Here is a 22,348-nt window from a genome sequence, read left to right as displayed (position 1 = left end):
ATTTTGAGGCAGACAGGCATAATTTCTTGAATCACATTCCTGAAGAAAATAACAAAAAATTATTAAGTGGAGTTCTTCTGTTTAGTTTGGCTTAATTGATGCAACAACAAGCATTTAATTTTGCAGCTTCACAGGGTTTATTCTTCCMGTTGAGCCATTCAGAAGGCTGCAGCTGCATGTGCTTAGGAAAGGCCATGCTGCACATGTTTTCATTTTCTTAAATATCACCCCAAAAACAGATTTATTTTTTCGATCACATCTCATTGGTCAGTAACGGTCTCTGATCTTTTCCTCTTTCTTAACAAACTGCTTTCTTGCAGTTATGTAATACCCATCTCTGGGCTCTTGCATGCAATTATAGGTGCAGGGTCATGGTTGTCTGTACACTGCAATTAGCGCTCTTCCTCGTCCCACAAATGAAAACACCAGCTTTTTTGTTTTGTTTTTGTGGTCAGGAAACCAACCATCTCYCACTGGAGTTAGCAGATGGGTTTGTTTGCTGGTTGTGTGTTTTTGATGAGTTTTGCCATGCAGATTCAGTCTGGTACTGCGCATCGGAAATGAATGCCAAAACATAAACTTTAATGGAAGCATCAGATGCAAATGGAGCTCTATTGAAAAATCGCTTCTGCAAAGCTTAATGAGAAAAGCTACTTTAAAGAAAAGTGTTTTAGTCATTTAGGAAGCTTGCTGGAAGAAGCTCACAGAGACTGGGCTATGTAGGAGACACTTCAATTCTTTGCCCTGAATCTTCTGTGATTAATAAGCATGGCCTAACGAATGTGTCCCCCAGCAACAGTAACCAAAACACTGGCAAACTTATCCCATGAAAAGATCAGATTTTGCTCTATATGATGGCGCACCCTCTTTCCTCCTTGTGCTGAAGGCCTTAATTATTTTTTTTAAGCAACCAATTTATTGGCAGTGCTTCTGGTTGCTAACCAAACACTATAAATAACTCAGCTAATTTCCAGCAAACAGGCTCTCGCRGTGGTTAGGGAGCCTGGCAGGCTGCTGCTTTCCTCCCTCTTGCTGGAGACTTTCCTTTAGGAAAGAGGAACCTCGCAGAGGAGACTACAGCAATGCAGGATTTGTACCACCATCTTGGGACCAGATAAATTCCAACTTTTCTGCAATTTTTCTGTCTCATAGTCCACATGAAAAGTGCCATCAAGGTGATTATCCTCCTATTTTAATGCCAGCCTAAGCACAATGGTCTCTTTGTGAGAAACGGAAAAAAGAGAAAGTATTAAAGTATCTATGGATACTGTGGAGGAACTAGCAAGGTTCRTGTAGTGGTTTGAGAAGGACATCTTTTAGCTGTGGACATAGATRCTTAGAAGACTAATGTTTCTGTGTGCTTGCCTTTCTCAGTAGCTGATTTGTGACACCTCTGCAAGGTCTCTCTTTCGTAGGAAGGTGGTTTGAGGGAAGCATCCAAAAGCATTACTCGCATCGGAAATTCAGGTCATGGATTCTGCATGGATTAAGCAGAATACCTAAAAGCCATGCAAGACTAAATCTTTGGTGTATTTGGGATAAATTCTGGGGAAAACTTTTAGTTGTCTGTGTTTCTTTATTTCGCTTGCATAATTTTATGTCAGATGTTTAAAAAAAGTAATAATAATCCTTGACCCTTGCAAATATGTCTGGATGAAAAAAAAAGCAACATGCACAAAGCAAAGCTTCAAAAATAAAATCCAATTGAGTAAATATATGGAAAGCTTTCCCTTGTCTTTCCGATGTATTGTCATAGGTACCGAGATGGGAGCAGCTTCCAAGAACGGGTTTCTAGCCCACACTTCATTCCTTGTCTCCAGAAGTAGCTGTGGCCTCTCACAACTGCTGCTGCTTTAGCATTTCGTAGAGGGAGGTCACAAGAGCTGTTGGCTGGAGCATTTGGAAGATTGATTTCAGTTCTAGAATAGCAAATCTCCAGTGTGGAGCATTGTTATAAAGCCAGGAACTGCTATAAATAAAATYGCCAAAATGGAAGTTGAACTGAACTGTGCTGGAGGACATGGTTCTATTTACAGTGAAGTGTTATTGTTCATCTTGACTTTTAGTCTAAATAGATACAGACTAGACTGCAGAAGAAAGAAAAGGGTGTTTTCCAGTCGTGTCCTGGGACAGTAGAATAGCTCTGGTGGAAACAGTCTAAACAAAATGGGCATCTGAATCTTACTAAGAATTCTTCAATTTAAATGTCTTCTGCTGGGTCCRTCTCTAGGAGTGTGCTGCATTAGGTGATGAAGTTAGAATAAGTGTGAACACAATTTTAGTCAATCCCTGGAGGAGTTTGCTGCTTATTACTAATGACTGAAGGAAAATTTTAGGAGAGATTTGCTTGGCGTTGCATGCTTTGCATGAATATTTCTCAGCTAATATCTTTGKTTTTGGAATTCAGCTTTGCTCTAAGCTACCAGCAATGCAAAAGCTGCTCTTTGTATGTGGCCAAGAGGACATGTGCTGGGTTTCAGGCTGGAAGTTGCTGTCTTGGGTCAAATGATGTGAAGGTTTGATCCCCTCAGGGATCTCCATAATAGCTTATGTGGCCTGCCCATAGCATGTGTGTGCTGTAGATTTTTAGTTTGAAAAAAAATTTAAACACATCTGCTAGAGAATCAGACATGTTCTAAGAAAACATATAAAATACCACTCAAATACTATTTATTCAATTATGCAGCAATTTCAGTTAAAAGCAGAGTGGTTGGTAGGTTTCTACATCTCTTTTCAGAGAAAGCCATACTTGTAAATAATTCTATTTACATAGCAACAGCCTTGCAAACTCTCTTAAAAATGATTTTTACAAAGCAGTTCAAGTAAACCCCTTTTAATGTGTAAAGTTTTTAGGAGAGGCCATGGGCAAATACCAGGAATTTCTGGAAAGGTGCTAGCAGTACTAGCAGATAAATAAAATTTCACATATTGAAATAAATAGAAGAGTAGTAACATATTTGAGAAAATATACTTGAAATTGTTTTCATTATTCTGTTGTTAGTGGGAGATTTTATGTCACAAACTGCTGAATTCGGCACTCTGTTTGACAGACTCCTTWCGTGGAGAGGACTGAACAAGCTGCAAAGGATCTTTTCCCCTATTGAAACAGTTTCTTTAAAAAGGACTACAGTCCTAGAAAAAAGGACTACAAATTTCAGAAGAAGGCAGCAGAAGAGATGCTCATTCTTTTCTGTTTTATTTTTGGGAAGAAAAGAGAGTTTAGGCCACTTAGCTTTAAAGTTGGAAGCCTAACATGAGCAAAACAGAGTGTCTTTAGGGGTGCAAGTGTCAAGAACTTGTCCACATGAATAAGGTCAACATTTCAGGAAGGGTATCCTACCTGCACCCAGACCTCAGGGGCTAATTTAACTGAGAAAAGTGCCATTAAACAAATACCCGGTTTTTGCTGTAGTTTGATTCCCTGGCAGTTATTCCAGTGAAACAGATATCATTTGACCAGAGACCGACTAACTTATTGCTTTGGGAAAMCAACTATTCACATGCACGTCTTCATTAAGAGTTCCTGCAGGAAGATACCAGCAAAGCTAAGGGAAGTGGTGAACCTAGCACTGAAACCAGGGCATCCTCTGAAGTCTGCACATCCTGCATTCTTTTTGCTTGTGCCTTTTCAGAAGCCAGCTGCTTTGCAGACGTTTCTTTTGCTTGGTTTTAGTTTGCTTTGGCTTCCTTCCTCTCCTTTCTATTATTAAACGCATTTTCAAGCATGCTCTAATGTCTACTGTTAACCCACTTCTCAGCCTTGGGACGGACTCGACCATCCAGACGAATCTCCTTCTCCTTCAGCATCTCTCCGCTCATTCCTAAGTCTAAAACTCTCTTTTCTGTTGGCTCTTCTTCCAGTGATGAGGAGGAGGAGCTGGATAGTAAGTAATCATTTTCTGTGCATTGCAGCTAGTATGGGTGAAAGCAAGGGGGAACCAGGGTTTCTGCTCTAAACCTTCCAGTTTTACCTTGCAAACATTAAGCTAACTGCCCTGTTGCATGATGTCTAACAGCATTATCTYAGTTGTGTATGTGAATGCTAACAAAGGGCAGAATAGAAGGATTGTAACTATAATCCAAAATACTTTGTCCATCAGCACCTTCATCTCATCTAGTTAGTGCTGGTTCTTATCCAGTTGATGAGTGCTATCATCTACTGCTGTAATTGGTGATATTTTCATTACTTTTTTATTATAAGCAAAATAATAGTCTGGAGATTATTGCAGTACATGGATTTAAGAGAAGACAGAGATCCTTGCCCTCCATGTGCAAGAGCTCGTTGCTTGGTGAGAGCAGGAGAGAGAGAAGCCCCAAAATTGAAGTCTGAGAATCTTGGTTACGACTTTACTGCTACTGTCTTGAGCATAAAACATCACATTGGAGAGAAAACACCTTAAATCTCCAAGGTGTTCACTATCTAGGTCTAGACAATATTAATCGAATAATTTTGGCATGGAGAGTATTATATGGTAGCTTTTTTTCCCTGCTCCATTGTTAGCAGAAAGCCAAGCAGAGAAAGCCAAGTTTGAATTAAGATCATTTATTATCCTCCTCTTTTTTTAATAGGCACATAAGAGATACTGACAGTGCTTCCTGTCTCTTTCATAGATTTTATTAGAATGCTGAAATAAGATAAGTGAGAAGATGGTTGTCTTTTATCTGTAGTGAAAAATCAGAATGACTGTATTGGTTCTAATAAAAGATTTGCAATGAAACCTGCCCCTATCTTGGTGCCCGTATTGGCATGAGGGATATTCCTTTCGAGCCCTGTGGGTTTTAGTAGCTTCCCTAACTGAAAAAAGAGACAAAAAACCCTCTCCATACCATCCACTGTGCATGGTATTGTGTGATGTGCATACTGTTGTAGGTATCTGCTTCTCCTTTCCATCTCCTTTCTTGATTGTGCAGTTGCTTCATGGTACAAGAAAGTCGTCTTCTCCTTTGGGGTCATGTCATGCGACCTGTTTTGATATTTTCATTTACTTTATCTTGTAACCAGCCCACCACTTGACAAGTCCTCATAGGCAGTTCGGGGTTTAACAACTTTTTCAGTTGTTTCTATTAGGCAGTATTTATCTGCTGTTCCTCAGCAGTGCTGCTGTTACAGATGAGCTTTTAGGGATGTCTGATACTGTCTCAAAAAAGTTGCCTTCTTTGCATGTGTTTTATTTGAGGGTGCTGTGGTCACTTTATATAAGGTTGGCTTCACCACAGCTATTCATAAGATGCTTTGACAATGGGTATTTTTCATGCAGTAATCTTGGACCTTATAGTTTTTTCCATGTCTTTAGGGTTCATTTCTCGTAAAAAGTTGGATGCATTTGCCCTCCGATTAAGCTTGTATTTCAATCATGTTTCTTCAATGTGTCCATGCCCCAGCTGCTTCTCTCGAGTATGGAGGGTTAGTTTGTTCAATATTGGGTATTGAAGATGCAGATTTCAGATGGCTTGACAAGCCTGGCTGTGCAGTTTAGAAAATGGTAGATGGTTATTTTCAAGCCTCCTCATTTCTTGGCACCCAGAAGTTTAATTACCGCCAGAATTAAGGAGCTGCAGGCTGTTTTTCTGCTTGCAGTCTGCTAGTCCTGCTGTGTCTTTTTTCCTAAAGAACCTTGATGAATTACTTCAARTCCAGCTACCATATGAAATAATTTTGTTGGGTAGTGTTCAAATGCTGTTCAAATAAGTACACCAAAATTTGGCTGCTAACTCAGATTCGTTGGACACACATAGCAGGTCTGAATTTCCTACAGAATTAACTTATTTTGTGAGTTATGAAATCTGGCCATGGATTGGTTTTCATATTGGAGTTTTGAACCTGGTAATGAAGCAAAAGAAATAAGTCTTCCTTGCTGCCTCCCACCCTAAAAAAAAAAAATCCAGAAGGTGAGAAATTACCTTCTATTTTATGCTCCTCTTCATGGGTTTTGTAGCTTGTAGCTGCATGTTGATCCTATAATGCAATATTGTAACTTAAAATTCAAAACAATAAACAGGCTTTCAACTTGATTAACGTCTGTATCTGTTTTGCCTGTCAGTGTYGAGTCCCCCATTTCTGTGATAAAGCACTATCACAGGAAAAATAAATAGCACAAAATCAAAGTCCCCAGGCAAGGTACTTTCTCAAGGTGCTGAAAGCAAACAACAAATTACGATGAGTCTTCATTCTGCTTCCTTTTGTTTTTCTCACTTTGTTAACTGCGAAGAACCAGAAAGGTTTGTGAAATGCTTAGATCCAGCTAAACTGGGGAATCTATTAAAAAAAAAAAGAAAAAACTAAGGATGCTTAAAGCAAACTAGTGCAGATACATGAAGCAGAATTGGCAGATTGTTCACCAGGGACAGAAATCAGAAGTCTGTAACTTCCTTGTGTGGCCTGTTTCTGTACTTAGATGGTAGACAACATATATATACATATATTAAAAAAAAAAAAAAAAGTATAAACAGCAAAACAGCATAAAACTGAATATTTTTTATTCAATGTATGTTTTAGTATTAATAGCTGATATATTTGAGCTAGATCTTTAGTTAGATGAAAGATTTAGCTAGTAATGAGGAAATGCCAATCCTTTAGGTTTTTCAATGTGAAGAATTGATATTTCATTCTCCGGCTTTTCCAGGACTCAGATCAGCATGTAGGAAAATACGTATATTAGAATAATAAGGCATAATATTGTAGAGATTTTCTTAATGCTCATACTACTTTTGGACAAAGGACTGTCTTTTCCTCTGTTGCCAAGCGGCTTTTTGCATTCACCCATAGCTTTAACATCTTCACACAAGTCAAAGCCAAAGTACTGCTTTTCTTGCAATACATAGGCAGAAGCCCAAGAAAGCGATCAGTTAAGCTGCTTCTTGTGTAAATAATGTTTGCGAGGGGGGTTTTAGAGTCTTGGCAAACCCACTTACCCCACTGAGAATCTTCTCCCCTTTGGATCAGCTCTTTTCAGTGTTCCTGAATGGTTCTGGGAAATGGTATCAGCTCCCTGCTCTGCTCCATCTGCATTATGCAAGCAGGTTTCTTGCTGTATAAAGAAATTGTGTCATTGGCAGCGCTTCAGCTGCCTCTAGCAAGTCAGACTTTCCTCAAGCTCGGTTTTGTGTGACTAAGCTCGAAGTCTGAGACGGTTTGTGGAAAACGGAATAAGGCTCCTCTTGTTTCTCTTACTCTTTATGAAGTGCTTCAGGATTTTGATGGGAAAATGAACTATAATTTTATCATGCAAAAATGTTTTATACATGAAACTCGGATATGTTGCACAATAGATTCTTTCTGTTGGTGCATAAATAAAAGTATTGTGGCAGAATGGCTCTCATTTATATCTATTGTCATTAAATTGGCAGTTCTGAATCATATACCCTAGTTTGCTAGCAAAGATAACAGTTTCACATCATCTGCTTAGCAGCTGATGAATGATGAGACTACTAAGAAGTCTTTCACCTYGGTGTCTAATTCAAAATCACCTGAGGATGTGGGGAATGGTCTTTATTCTAGCAAATTATATCTATTTTAAGCATTCACCTGCTGATAAACATTTTCTAACCTATGTTTTTAAAAGCAATGAGCTAAGATTGCAAGCTAACGTTTCAATTCCCATCCCTTCATCTTTTCCAGCTACGCGGCAGTTCAGCGGCCCCAGCAACTCTTCATTTCAAAGGTACGGTATCTCCTGGTGATACCCTCTCTTCCTAGGCTTGCAATACCCTCTGGCAACTCCTGCAGTGTGCCCAGATTTGGAAGACTAAAGCCTTCCCAGCTCCAGTGACCCTCTGTTGCATTTGCAAGTGTCGAGACTTGTGAAGATCCATTCCTCTGTAAAAGCTAAAGAATATTTTATATCACAGAATATGAAAGATTGCCTCTTGAGGGCCTTATCTCTAACAGTGAACAATTCTTAAGGCTTTGTGCTTATTCAGAGACAATAAAAATTCATATTATATATTATTAAATTATGTTGGTGTTGCAGGAGTTATATTCTATAGTTTAACAAGTACTTTTTACTCCTTACACTTMACTCTGTATTCTTAGAATGGAGGCAAAATTGATCGTGTTTTTGTAAGGTACTTTRCATCCTTGCAAGCTGTAGCAAGAAGATTATCTTTGTGATGGGTGCTGGCTTTAAAAGCCCTTCCCTGCCTGTGGAAGAGGGGCAGCATTTGTGGCACCAAAGGAGCTGGGTGTCTGGCATGTGCCTTACTTTCTAGTGTCACTTCTGATACTTTCAGGTGTGCTTCCTGACAACTGGTGCTCTTGATCTGTTTTCAGCCCTGTTTTCCACTCTGACTTCATCTTTCTGTCATTTTGCTTTTGGTTTATATGAATTTTGTGTTGTTGGCAGAAGTTTAGTAGTTATTTGGCCATTGGAGCAGCAGAGGGTGCTATGGCATGGATGGAGAGTGAAGATTACTTAAAAATAGATAGAGGATATCTTGCAACATGTGACAAGGCTTGATTGGCATTTTGTTTTTACTTTATCATCTTTCATATAACACTATACGGAAACGAGGAGTAAAAATGCATTTGTGCTTTAAAAAAGCATCAGTTTATTTAATAGATGCTTTAGGAGGCAAATCAAACCAACCTCTTCTCTTGTTTGATTTTAGCATATCTGAAGAGAACACCAGTGTCCCCTCTAGCAAAAGTGGAACAAAAGTCAGTCGCACCTTCAGCTACCTCAGGAATAAAATGTCCAGCAGCAAGAAGAGCAAAGTAAGTGCTACTTGTAATTTATATAGCCACGTTGTYGGTACTTTTCTTTGTGTAAATAATCATTTCTCGGGCTCGGAGGCATCCGCAACAGTTCCCTCTGTGAATCTCCAAGTGCTTGCAGCATCCCTGCTCGCAATTCCTGTAGCACCTGCGTGTTCTCAGTATGCAGCCTGGAGAGGGGCTGAGATGAGAAGTAGAAACATTCCTCTATCACCTTGATATAAAGCAAGGTGGCTTTTGTAAAAGCCTAATTATTACCGAACCAGAGGAGTACAATAAAACAAGGATAAGAGCTATAAAGATAAATTAGATGTGAAGGGCATATTGTGTTTCCCTTTTATTTTTACCTTTTGCACAAGGTACCTGTGCACTGGTGGAGAGAGTGCTCAGACCATGGCCTTTAGAGATGACCAATATTTATTGTACTTTATTGTAAATATTTATTTTGGAAGCAGTTGTTGAAAATATAGGCTTTCATTTGCTGAAGCAGTCAGCACCAGTCTGCACAGCTGAATTTCCTGTATATAGATATTGTTTCATTATTACTAAATATTTCAAAAAAAGATTAGCATTTGTTGCCTTAGATTGACCCTTCAAAATTAATATATTTTAGGCATTTTTTGTTTAGCTGGATCTTTTACTTAAATCTCACATCCCTTTACCACGTTTAAAGGACAGGAGATAAATGCTGCCTTACTTCACAGTATGCTGTTTTTATTATATAGCTAACTGATGTGTGGTTCCTATGCTGGCTCATGCTATTGGAAAGCCCCTGAGAAGCTTAATGAAACGTTCTGAGCTGACTTTAATTAGCAAACAGGACACACACTGTGGGGGTACAGTGAGTACTGTGGCTGTCATAGAATAAGGGCCGGATGAAGCAAATACATAGGGGAGCAGTTTGCTGCGATGAGCCAAGTTGAGTTCAGCATTTCCCAATGTAAGCCCTGGCTGTTTCAGCTGTCGTGTGTCTTTAGCCTAGCTGGCTTTGTACAGTGTAATGGCACGATTACCTCTTGGTAAATGTTCTTTTTAAATTGCGTCACCTTCCGTTGCCATCGCGGTAATGAAATGAGTGGTCACAGCTCATGGTTCCTCTTGATGGAAACCTCTGCAGTGAATGCGTGCCCGAGGCACCGACCCTGCTGAGCTGCTGCTCTCTGCTGTAAAGGATGATGTGCAAAAATCTGTTTATATAGAAACTTCTGAGCAATCCACACACGAGCAGCTGGGGATCGTTGTGCCCAGCCTGTTAACATGGTTAGGGATTTGCTCGTTGCTTCTGGCACTTGCCTGTACAATCTGTAGAGCAGGAACTGAACATACATAAACAGGTCGTGCTGGGAGAGGTAAGAAAATATGACAAACGTATGTGGAGATATTTGCTCCACTTTTGTTGCTATATAGGTGCTRTCTTGTTAATTTTGGTGGTTTCATGATTGCATCAAAGTGTTGATTAAACCAGAGGTACTTAAAAACCACGGCCATGATGGGCACTACAGAAACTGCAACACACAGTGGTTTTAATGATTTTACCATAGCAAGACAGAATATCATCCAAACTAAATATTCTGGCTTTTCCTCTCTGAAATGCTTCAGCTTCAGCTCTGCCTTTAAACCATTTGGCCTAAATGTTCTTGGGAACACTGAATTTGCAGAAGCGTTATGGCAGATAAAACCTGTAAGAGTTAACAAGAAAAACAACAAACCTTGAAAGAGGAAGTCAAACAGGAAGGAGTTGGTTTCTGCTTTTGTCTGAGCTGTTAGAGAGAAGTTTAAAGTCCCTTCCAAACAAAATTTGCTTTTCGCCAAACCTGGCTTCAGAAAAGCATCGCTTTCCACAATTAGCTGTGAAAGTGTTTTAGAGAACACTCCCAATGGCAGTGACTCTTTAAAAATGTAAAAAGATGTATTAAAAAAAATGCATGAAATATTAACTGTGGAATGGGGATTACTGATACACGTTGTGTGAATTTATCCATATCTAGTGGACATTTAGTGTTACTTGGGGATTAGTCAGTGAATCTCTCCTCAAATCCATTCCATGTGCATGGATTCCCATGTATGTAAAGTGTAAAATAAGCTTTTCCTGTCCACTAGGAAGGAAAGTACACTTTTTTTTTTTTTTTTTTTGGTTTTGGTCAAGAGATTCAGGGAAATGATGACAGAAAATTTGCCTAGAATGACTAATTTCTCTGGAGCCCGACTTGCACAGTTGGTGGCAGCTTTACCCCGGCAGCAGCGTTTCGGTGCCTCCGCCGGGGCCCGGCAGCCCGGCGGTGCTCGCAGGCGGCGCGGGTTTGCCAGCTGCGGAGCAGGGTGAGCTCTCCACACCTCTTTGTCTGCGAGATCCGCCGGCCGCGCTCCCGTGTTCCCTGYGGAGTTAATAGCAACCTTGTGGCGCGCTTAAAATCCCTCCCTGCCCGTYGCGAGCATCGCAGGCGGCTCATCCCCAGCCTCTCCGCCTGCAGCGTTTGCAGCCTTGCAGCTGCCCGCAGACGGCGTGCGAGACACAAACGCCCTCCCTCCTTTCCTGCCTCCGTCCCTTGCAGCGCCCCGAGTTAGGGCCTGCGAGCGGCAGCGCGGCCTCCGCGAGGAAGTGGCCTCCCGCAGCCCGGCCTCCTTTCGCTCGGCGTCTCGCTGCGGCAGCCATGGGCTAGTGCCCGCGCGGAGCCGCGCGCCCCCCGACCATGTCCGTGAAGTGGGGTAGATTGGGCGAAGTGCCCCACATCACRGTGAGGCTCGTGGGACTCAAGGAATGGGAGGTAAGAGCTGAGCGGGTGTGTCCAGGCGGGAGCCGAGGCTGCAGTGCCCGYGCGGCTGTTCCAGGCCCTGAGGCCGAGGGGATTTGCCCCATCCTGGCTGTTCCTGCACCTTGTTGGCAGGTTTTCAATATCCAGCTCAGATGCCTGCTTAAGTGGATCTTTAAGTCATGTTAGCAGTTCTGATACAAGAGGAAACTACTCTTTTTTGCTCTTTTTTTTTTTCTTTTTTTTAAGACCTACGAGCTATTATATTGCAATATATCTCGTTTTGAGCCTTGCATTTCAGTGTTACCATCTCTGAGGTTGGCATCCTACACCTAAGCTTGCTGTTTGCCCCTCAAAGGTGCTGCCCCATTTCCTGTTTCTCACTGGGGCAGTTTGGCTTTAATGGCAGTGTTTTTTACAGTGATTTTCTGAAGAGTGATTAATATGCCAGCCTTTAGAATTACTGGACTTTACATTGAATATCAGATACATTTAAAGGATAAGATAGTAAAACTCTTTGCAGCATTTTTGAGAGCCACAAGATCTGCCTGGAGTACGGGGTGAGCTTCTCACAAGGGCATCCAGTCTTCTCCAGTTCAGGCAATGGAGCAAACTCCAGGTGTCGGTTTGGTGCCACCTGCCAAGAATGAAACTTTAGAGTTTTAATTCGTGAGCCTTTTCAGGCAGGATTTGGTTAAACTTGGGCAGGTTGGTGGTTGCACAGAGCTTGGTGTGAGATGGTCACAGGATCCTGGTCAGAGCTGATGGCTCCAGGACTCGTCTGTGTGCCACAGAGCACCCTTAGTTGGAGCTTTTCTGCTTCAGCCAAGGTTATTCCATCCTGCAGTCAYGTTTTCATCTATTTGCAGAACAAAATAGCAGGGGGGGGGGCAGTAAATAAAGCAGCATTTTTGTTTATTAAGGCTTTGCAGGAAAAGACTGATCCTGGCTTTTTCCCTGAGAATTTGTGGGTGGAGGGCAACCTGATGATGAGTTAATAATTACTTGTGTCATTGGAGGCTCAAGTGTCCCTCTTGGGGCCTGCAGAACTCGTTACTGCCTGTAACTGCCTCATGGCCATTGCTGCTACAGGCTGCTCTGCCCTTCTCTGATACTTGGGCTTCTACTGCAACAACACTAAGCAATGAACACATGCTGTATAATTAACAAAAGGCAAAAAAATTACCTCTCAGAACCGTTCGCTCATTTCTGGTTAAGCTTCTGGTTCCAGACACCGCAAAATCCTCAGTTGGTTAAAATTAGTTAAAATACAAATTTGGAYGTCAGTTGTGTGATGAGTGTCCTGGTAGGGTGGGACATGTAAGGACAAGGAGTCAGTAATATTCAAATCTGAGTTATTTCTGGGGAGCTTTCTGTGGAAATCACAGGACAGACTGTTTGAGCAGATGCCAAATCCAGGGAATACTGCAGGAGATGTATTCAGAACTTAACATTTAGCAATTTTCTCTATCAAGTAGAGATAGAAAAGGTAGAGTATGAGGACTCATTTTGGAGCTTCTATAACAAGTTTCAGACGGTGGCTTGTTAGGGAGCAACATAATCTCACCCAAGCTACCCTCTTAGGGGCAGATTGCTAAAAATGAGAGAAGGCAGCTGCCCTGGTTTGTCCTTCCAAAGCCTGCAGAGCTGCCCAGTTGAAGCGCGGCTTCCGAAGGATGAGACGGTCTCTTACGGTCTTGCTGCTGTTCCTCTGCCTTTCCGTGACGCCGCATTTCATGAGTTTGTGAAAGATCATTTCCCCCCACAGCCTCTTGGATTCATGCAGTCGTTTGAGGTCGTGTGACGCTGTAGCTGTTGAAAAATGCTGTCCCCACTGGTCACAGAGAAAAGTGAGGGGGCGACAGTCTGACATCAGTGTCTTACTGTCATAGAGAGTCTGGCTTTCTCCACTAAAAATCCAGCCTCTAAACACAAGTCTTATGTTGGCCTTGACATTAATTCTGTGTTGAAGTTCAGATGTTCGTTGTTTGAAGTTAGCGAAGTCGCTGCAATAGGTGAGTCATTAACCCAAGCAAATACGTGCAGAGAAGGGTGGAAGAAAAAAAGTTGCCTTCAGAACAGACCCTGCTCCGTCTCTGCTTTCACGTTGCCTGTGCTGAGGGCTCTGGAAATCGATACYGCGTTAACCCAGCACCAACAGGGCCAGAAACTTAGTTAACAGAGAGCCATGTGGACACATGACTGTTGTTAAGGTGTGCACGGATCRATATTGTCATAGTGCCGAGGGCAAACACTGCACAATTTGTAACTAGAGAATAAACCTCTCCAAAGTGACAAAGCTTTTGCTCGTTTTCTCTCAGCAGGAAAAGGAGAAAGAGAAGGAGAAGACTAAAGAGAAAGACAAGGAGTCCAAGGAGAAGGAAAAAGACAAGAAGCTGCTGAACGGACATCTCTTCACTGCAACCTCTGTTGTAGCCCAAGCAACCTGTTACCACTGTATGAAACCTTTCAATAAGGATTCGTACTACTGTGCAAGTAAGTCTCTTTTCCTATTTTCCCCTTGGTGTTTCATTAAATCCAGTAGGGAAAATGTGGACCTTATGCTGTGTTTTTGTTATTCTTGAAGAACTGTGATTTGGGGAGAGAAGGAAACTTTGGAGATAATGCTGCACATAGTACTGTCCCACAGCCTCCTGGCAAGCCCAGTTTGGTCTCCTCCACATTACTGTGTCCTGCAACAGGTCTCCCCCTCTGTGTCGAGCTGTGCCGGTTGTCTGGAGAACTTTGGTTACTTCAGCAGCCATTATGGCTTGGGGCCAAGACACCTTGATAGACCTGATAAGGGACAAAGAAAACCAGCAGATATTGTGGCTTTTATATCCCCTAAGGAAGAGAAGGTCCTGTCCATCTATGATGTGTTGCTTTGCATAGCTTAGTTCTTGAAATGCTGCTTCCCTGAGCACTTGGTGAGAGCAGGTGATATACAAGGAAAATATCCATTCTTTTTTTTCCCCTTTTTTTATGAAGTTGGATTGGGATTAAATGACAACTGCTTGTCCACGTGCAACACACTGTAGGCAGCTGCTGGTCTCCCCAGAGCTGGTTTCTGTTGGRCTTGGTGATTTTGTCCTGGTTTCTTAGCAGACACTTACTCGCTTATCAGTAACTCCATCATGTCAGCAGACTGTGTGGTCAAGACCAGAACAAGGGCTGTTTCACGTAGCAAGCCAAAACTGGGCAAGATAARGAGGCCCAAGATCTATTTTTCCCACTGCAGCTCAGGATGCTGCATTCCTCACTATTATAATATAATGCAGTTATTACTGCAATATTTTTTCTCCTCACCTGAAGGCAACAGGAACAGTGTGACGGGATCTCTCCAGGCTGAAACAAAGGCCTTGGTCTCTGCTGATTCTGATCAATGACCAGTATATAAAACATCTCGAGGGAGGGGGGAGGAGCAGCTAGCTGAATCTCCAGAGGCAGCTTTGAGTTTCCTGAAAGAGAGAGATTTCAGCCAAGTTGTTTGCATGAGACATGCTCTGTCTCATGCTGATGGAAAATACTAAAAACCATAAACTCTCAAATGCGGCATCCTTGCCCTTTTCCCACTCTACTTAAAAAGAAAAAAAAAAAAACCTTTCAAACCATTTAGAAAAATGAAATTTATCCTGATACCTTCTTTATATTCTGATGAGTTATAGTATTCCCACAATGACCTGTAGCTGCACACAACTTAATAAAGGCGTTCTTAATTTTAAAGACAGAACAGAAAATTATTTTAAGCTTTCTGTACTGATTGGAAAATGAGCATCCCAAAGAAAGTTTGGTCTGAGCCCAGACTGTTTTTAAACTCGCATCTGTGAGTGGTCTGTTCTAACATGGCATCTTAAAATCATCTATTGAGTGCCTTGAACATGGCTGATAAGCAGCTACAGGCGCTCTGTTGTTCTCAAGGGGGTTGTTTGCACGCAGGGTTTCTGCTCTTTTGCACAGGAAGTTGTGGGACATCTACAAAATAGCAACGCCCTGTGTCCTTGCCTTTATGTCTCTCCAAATGTCAGAACAATTGCGAGCTTTTATTAAGCAGGCTTTTCTTAGTTTKGCAATTTTTAGTGAAGTGAGACTGTTTTGTGGATTTGGGCTTGGAATGTTTTCATTTCATATTTCTTTTAAAGACGATTTAGAACTGTACATTTAGAATATAATAATTGGTGAATTGTGTTAACCTGTGTTTTCAGGAGTGAACAGAACAGCAGATTTTCTTGAAGATCCTGAATTTCATTATGGGAGGGAGGACAGTTCTTTTAATCTTTGAAAAATTTGATTCACAGAAATCTGCTAGGATAGATCATTGGCTGGCTGAGGAAAAAGAAATTAAGTGGATTTTTTGTTTGTTTGTTTGTTTTTTCCTAGCGTTTTTGCAGCAAAAGCTGGTGCTAAAGCACAGTGCTGTTTGTGTGGTGTTTTCTAGCCAAAATCAGTGGCTTGAGTCTACTTCCCAGCAGACAGGTGCCTGTCTCACAAATACAGTTACCTGGCAGATGCTTCTGTTACTTTTTCTGATAATCTTGTAGTACAGTAACAGATGGAAAAAAAGATCCTGTCTATGATGTGTCTAACTTCATCTAAATTAATTTTCCTGTCCTTTTCATGCCTTCTGGATCCTATAATACTTGCCTTGATAAGAAAGATATTAGTGTTTTCAGAGAAAATACTGGGAACCTAATTGGCTTCTATTTCTGTCTCCATCTTCTTTCCCCCTTACTTTGCTTTCAGAAGAATAAAAACCCCTTTGTTGTGTTTTGTTTTTGTTTAAGACCCTGTTAGCTCTGCCTTGCCTTCATTTTTAAACAGAATTTCCTGTTGAAAACCATGTGGAAACATTAATAAATAAGGAGCTAATTATGCTGGAAAGCAGCCTGGTTGTCAGCATCTGCAACTACCCRTATAAACTGCACTGATGACTGAAAGCTGCAGTTCAGTTATGCAGGATAACAGTTCAAAATACAAAAATGGCAAATACTGATCTTCTTTCTGTGTCTTGTTTTCTTGCTTTTTGCAGACTGCAATGCAATTGTTCACAAAGGCTGTAAGGAGAGTTTTGCCTCCTGTGCAAAGGTCAAAATGAAGGTAAGAGATTTCGTTGACTGTATTGAGGGAGAACTGTCTAAACACTGGGGTATGAAGATGTATAATGTCTTCTGCTGTATTGTGCAAAGCTTTCCAGCTCGTCTGGAAGAGCCAGACCTTGTGCTATAGTGAATCATTTCTCTAAATCTYCCAAATTCTTAGTGCTTAGGCAGGTACTTAAGAGAAGAGGGTGTTAGTGCAGCAACTGTGGTAAAAACACTGGAGGAGCATATGATATAAGAAAGCACTGGGAAAATGCAGGATTGTCTAACACCCACGGGTGCAATACCTCTTAATTTCTTAATGCTACGTTTTGCGATGCAGCATTTATGACTATATAATGCATCGTGACATTTATTAGGTAGTATGTTTTTATGTGAGATTTATCTTTGTGTGTGGCTTGAACAGAATTCACGTTTACCTAAATGTGGGGAATCTCTTTTGTGGTATGGTTCTGCAARCTAGCACAAGGATGAATCCGTAATCAATGCAATTATGAGGAAAATTAGAAAATCTCTTCTGTGACTTTTAGTTGTTCTCCTAAGTAATATCAGTCCTTTTTCTTTTCATTTTACTATTTACTGCACATTTCTCCATCTGTGATTTTGCCTATTTCACTGATGGCAACTACTGCAGCTGATGAGAGTTAATGCCATCCGTGTATACCCAAGGACCAATCTGTTCTGAGAGGTTTCAGGAAAACATTGCTTTTTGAATTTAGTTACATGGCATGGCCCGATGGGAAAAGAGAGCAGAAATTACAGTAAATTTCCATTTCTTTTAGCCACAAAAAGGGATGCTGCAGGCACATGATACCTCTTCATTACCCACAGTAACCATGAGAAACAAAAGTAAGTAAATTTTCTGTTTTGATGTTGGTCTCTAGCTGCTGTTCTTAACTGTTATGACGAATGAATATTCCATATTATCAAAGCTAAACCTTTAATAACACAGGGTTGGGAGCATCCCTTGGGCATGATAAGCAGTGTTTCGGATTTCAGGAGCTGTGCTGCAGTTGTGCAGATGGTTTTGCCACTTCTGCATGAAGTAACTTGAAGCAAATGTAAAACCATGTCAGGTTTAGAGTAGCTGCTTGACTGTTCTGGCTTCCTCAAGGGCTGCAGCTGATGAGCCCACAAAATCTGGAAGACTTATGTTCATGTGTGCCTGACACTGAAAAGAATCCGCCTGTGTATGTTATGTTAACATAAAAAGCTAAGATTGCAAGTTGAAGGGATCTTTGTTTAAAGTATATATTTCAATATTCTTATATTTTCATGTAATAAAAAATAGAAAAGTTAATTTTGAACAGGGGCGATACTGACAAATGCTGCATGCTGGCAYGGTGATAGACCGTGTGCTGTAGAGCTGCCCACAGTGACTGAGGGGAAAAAATGAAAATGAAACAGCCCCTATAGATTCTGTAGTACCATGGATTGACAACCTGGATTCTGCCTGCTTGGAGATCACTGTGTGGCCCCGCACTGTGTGGTGGGATGTACCCTGCGTGGGTTTTATCAGAAATTCAGAAGTTCCACTCTACAAACCAGAAAGCAGTCTGAAGAAGGGAAAAATTGAATTGAGATGGAAAGATTAGGCGAAAATTGATGCTCATCTTTAAATAATGAGATATAGATTGATGTTTCTGTATGGTTAGTAAAAACTTGCTCAAAAGCTTCGACCAGAAGCATGAAGATGTATATAACTACAGGAATTCCTTGCCCAGAGAAGTAAAATAGTAGCTTGATACATGTGATTATTCGTGGATTAAAATTAAATTCACTTGCCCAAGTGTGCGTTTCTGGACTTGCAGGTTCCACCTGCATCTTATATTTAAGTGCAGGGCCCCACCGAGGGGTTGTTTTTCTTTCCCTCTTGAGAAAGAGCAGCACTTAGTTCCGTAAGAAGGATTCAGTGCCAGCCTCTCTGGAACCTGTTGAGCTGTGATGGTATCACAGAAAAGATAACAGTTAATAAGCCCTTGTCTTTGGTTTTCCTACTATGCAGCAGAATTGAATTAGACTTAAGCATATTGTGTCTTAAGAGGATAAAGTTTCTCAGATGGCTCACATCAATCATACCACATTAATCCTGAGCAGGAGACCTAGAATTTGTTCAAAGATATTTGAGGAACTAATATTTGCATTTTCTATTTGAGCAAAATTGCAAAGTGGATGGCTTGGCTTTGCTTTGAATAGAAAGTTCATGACTTTCTATTCCTGCCTTATGTTAATGTACAGCACAGTAGTGGTTTGAGAGAGTCAGGTACCTCAGACTTCACTGCAGTAATGACTGCTTCTAATCACTGAGGGTCTGCCGTAGAGAAAAGGATATGAATTTTAGAGCCTGGCTTCGTTAAGCTACCRTTGTTGCAGTTAACAAGACAGTTGTCTCTTCCCTTCTAGGCTCCCAGCCCAAGGAGCGCCCGCGCTCTGCCATACTCGCTCCTGATGAAAGCACCGTGACCTCCATATTCAATAACAGGAGGTCACAGCAGCCTGCAGCACTTTCCAAGAGTGTCTCCATACAGAACATTGCAGGGTAAGGATCCATCCTGTGCATCCCCTGATTTAAAAAAAAAAAAAAAAAAAGGAATCTCATGAGAAATGGGTTTGTATAATATGGTCTGTGTTACCAATAGGGAAGAGGATCAGAAAATCATAAAACTGCTCATATTCTTATAATCTATATTATGATCCCATCAGCTGTTATGCCAATCAAGTTGTCTGGGTTAGTTTAGCCATGGTGTGACTTCAAAGGCATCTCAGCTGGCCTTGCTACATGCACGGCAGCTTCACAGAGATGTTCTGAGCTCCAGGAAGAAATGATGAAATTTATTTCAGTTTATTTTCCTTTTCCTGCTCAGAGCTAGTGAGAAAGACTCTTGGACAGCTTTCTGTATTGCATTCTGGCCCCTGCCTAACCCAAGGAAATGATGAGGGAAAGTAACAGTATAAAAATTGAAAGTAATGAAAGGAGTTGTCCAGACCATAAAACCTGAGCTGTGATCCGTTATGGAAGAAGCACCATCACTTGGAAATTTAGATCTTTTTGCATGTCAGTCCTGTTGTATAGTTGTTAGAAAACAATAGAAGTACATTTTCGTGTTACTAAGCAACACGTACTTTGGTTTTYTATTTGCATTTAAAATGCCATTTCTTCTGTAGTCTTGAAAAGGTTATTGACTGGGATTTGATGTCCTCAACTACAGTTCTTGTTTTCCTTTGTCTACAGAGTAGGCAATGATGACAACCTAATACATACTTGGAAATTCCTCTCACAGTCCACAGACTCTTTACATAAAATCAGCCGGGTGAATGAATCGATGGAGTCGCTGATCGATGAGGGTAAGAGATGCCCTGGCACATATAACAGCAGCAAGGCCTCAGTGCTGCCTTCCAAAAACTGAAGGTCCCTTTTTATGATTCAGCATGAGTTTTTCTTTTAATGGGCAATTAAAGTGCAAAGACTGTAATACAGGAATATTGGTGTGATAAACTAAAACAAGGCCACACACAGTAGTTTCATCAGCTTGTTGAATTTTGAGAAGATGTATGGAAGGTATCCATTACTGCTGCATTACTTGGAGTTCAGCTCAGTTCCTCCTTCCTCTGTTCTTCTGGCCCATCCATTTCAGTTATGTATTTTGCACCTTTTTGCCTTTCTCATGGCAAAAAGGTGGTGCTTCTTTTCCCTCATAGCAAGGAGGGAGGAAGGGTGTTATTTAGCTTTCTGCTCTCAAAAATTATGTCAGTTAATTCCATTAAATTAATTTCTCAGCTGTAATTTTTTTTTACATGAAATTTATTAATCTTTTACTACTTTTGTTATTAATCTTTTTTACATGAAGTTTTCCAGAGTATAATCGATATTTTTACAGTATGTACCTGAAGAGAACTAAACAAGGGTATGCTGATGATAAGAAGATTTTTAAGTTTCTGCACAAATGGACAATCTTTCTTACATGTATTTATTTATGTAACATATGTAGCATTCAASTCTACTTGCATTAATTCTACCTTTCTAATTTTGAAAGTACAGACTTCACGTAGCTCTGAAGGAGCACGTTGTGTGGTGATCATTGTGCCATTCTATCACAGATTAATGGCTCACGAATGATCCATTTTTATCTGAGTTGAAATTTAGCCTGTGTGAAAATTCGGAATTACTTTTGTGCAAGGGCCAAGGAAGCTTTGAAGATGATTTTTGTAACATTGTCCTTACTTGGTGCAACTCCGCACAATCATTTCTTTGTTGGGAAAGGAGGACATATGTGATACTGGTGGCATAGCAAAAGGAGCTCCCAAACCTGTAGAATATGCAGGAATCCCAAATCAGACAGGTTACCTGTATCCTCCTAACACTTGTGCTGCTTTGTGAAGGTGCAGACATGAACGAAGGACAGCTGATGGGAGACTTGGAACTAGATTCGAAGCAGCTGGAGGCAGAGTCTTGGAGCCAGGTAGTGGACAGCAAGTTCCTACGACAGCAGAAGAAAGATGTTGTCAAACGGCAGGACGTCATTTATGGTGAGACATACCTGCATTTTGTTTTTTCACTGGTTTTAGCAACTACTTATGTACTTCTATCTATTTGGGAAGCTTTATGCTGACAAATAGGAAAATTTATTTTGATTTCTCAGACACTGGAGTTTTGTTCCTGAAATTCTTAGAAAACTAATTTTCTTTGAAGCCTTGCTCTGCCTTTCTATGCAGAAACCATCAAAAAAAAAAAAAAAGAAAAAAAGAAAGAATGAAAAACATTGCCTCTCTTCACTCATCTACTTAGGATACTTATACCCTGCTACAGTAGAGCAGCTAGCTAATTGTATTGATGTCATCATCATCTTGATACGAGAGCCGTCCTRTATTTCAACAAAAATAAACTATGTTAAGGCTGGAAGTGCAGTATTGAGATAATGGTGAGAAATGGTCAGATCTCAGTAGCAAAGTCAGAAACTTTTTGTTGCTGGACTCCTCTGTCTCTGTGTTTCTTCTGCATCCATAAGTTTTTGGAAGCTGCTCTAGAGCAGCTTGTGTGGCTGAGCTTTCCAATGACAACTTTTCCTTGTACCCCCAAGTCCTCTACAGCGAGCAGGTTTTTGACCTTGTCCTCCTCCTATGCAGAGCTAATGCAGACAGAGATGCATCATGTCCGCACCCTGAAGATCATGAATGATGTGTACAGTGCAGGGATGATAAAGGAGCTGCAGTATGATCAACACGTAGTGGACAAGATCTTCCCCTGCTTGGAAAACTTGCTGCACATCCACAGTCAGTTCTTCCAGCGGATYCTGGAAAGGAAGAGGGAGTCATTGGCAGACAAAAGTGAGAAGAACTTTGTCATCAGGAGGATAGGTGACATCCTGGTGAATCAGGTGAGCTCTGGAAAATATTTGCATTTTCTGAGAGCATAGCTAGAAACCAAGCGCTCTGTCCTTGCTCCTCCTTCCTTCCTGTTTATGCTTATTAGATAATCACAACTGATTGCACCTTTGTGCTCCGTGTATCTGCCTCTGCTTTTTAAGCACTTTGAAGCTTTTCAGAACAAGGTGTAATGATGACAATTTGCCGTGTTCCATTATAGTGCAGAGCGCTTCAGCCATAACCTGGAGAGTAGGCCAGTAGCACACAGCTACTGGCATAAGTCCTGTGTTTTAGCTAAGATACCGATCTGGTTTATAACTTTGAGTGGGTCTTTCTACCTTTCCACACCTCTGTTTTCTCCTGTCCTCTTTTCGTCCATCATGACATTTTTGGGGAGGCTTTTAAGCCCTCAGAGGTGCAATCCT

The 22,348-nt window shown here is 41.1% G+C and overlaps 1 protein-coding gene across 1 annotated transcript in view; it reads left to right on the top strand.

The window, feature by feature from the left end:
• The window catches only part of AKAP13 (A-kinase anchoring protein 13), a 62,838-nt gene that overhangs the window by 27,358 nt on the left and 13,132 nt on the right, over positions 1 to 22,348 (top strand). The window contains exons 7-15 of the mRNA XM_026036306.1: positions 7,619 to 7,661; positions 8,608 to 8,713; positions 13,788 to 13,959; positions 16,490 to 16,557; positions 17,342 to 17,408; positions 18,963 to 19,098; positions 19,792 to 19,904; positions 20,940 to 21,086; positions 21,684 to 21,934. Coding sequence (XP_025892091.1) covers positions 7,619 to 7,661; positions 8,608 to 8,713; positions 13,788 to 13,959; positions 16,490 to 16,557; positions 17,342 to 17,408; positions 18,963 to 19,098; positions 19,792 to 19,904; positions 20,940 to 21,086; positions 21,684 to 21,934 — 1,103 coding nt within the window. The remainder of the gene's footprint in view (positions 1 to 7,618; positions 7,662 to 8,607; positions 8,714 to 13,787; positions 13,960 to 16,489; positions 16,558 to 17,341; positions 17,409 to 18,962; positions 19,099 to 19,791; positions 19,905 to 20,939; positions 21,087 to 21,683; positions 21,935 to 22,348) is intronic.

The sequence above is a fragment of the Nothoprocta perdicaria genome, unplaced genomic scaffold (assembly GCF_003342845.1).
Source record: "Nothoprocta perdicaria isolate Ctin4 unplaced genomic scaffold, notPer1 scaffold_176, whole genome shotgun sequence".
NCBI classification, from domain to species: domain Eukaryota; kingdom Metazoa; phylum Chordata; class Aves; order Tinamiformes; family Tinamidae; genus Nothoprocta; species Nothoprocta perdicaria.
Note: the sequence above shows the minus strand (reverse complement) of the source record. Positions and strands in the feature narration are given on the sequence as shown.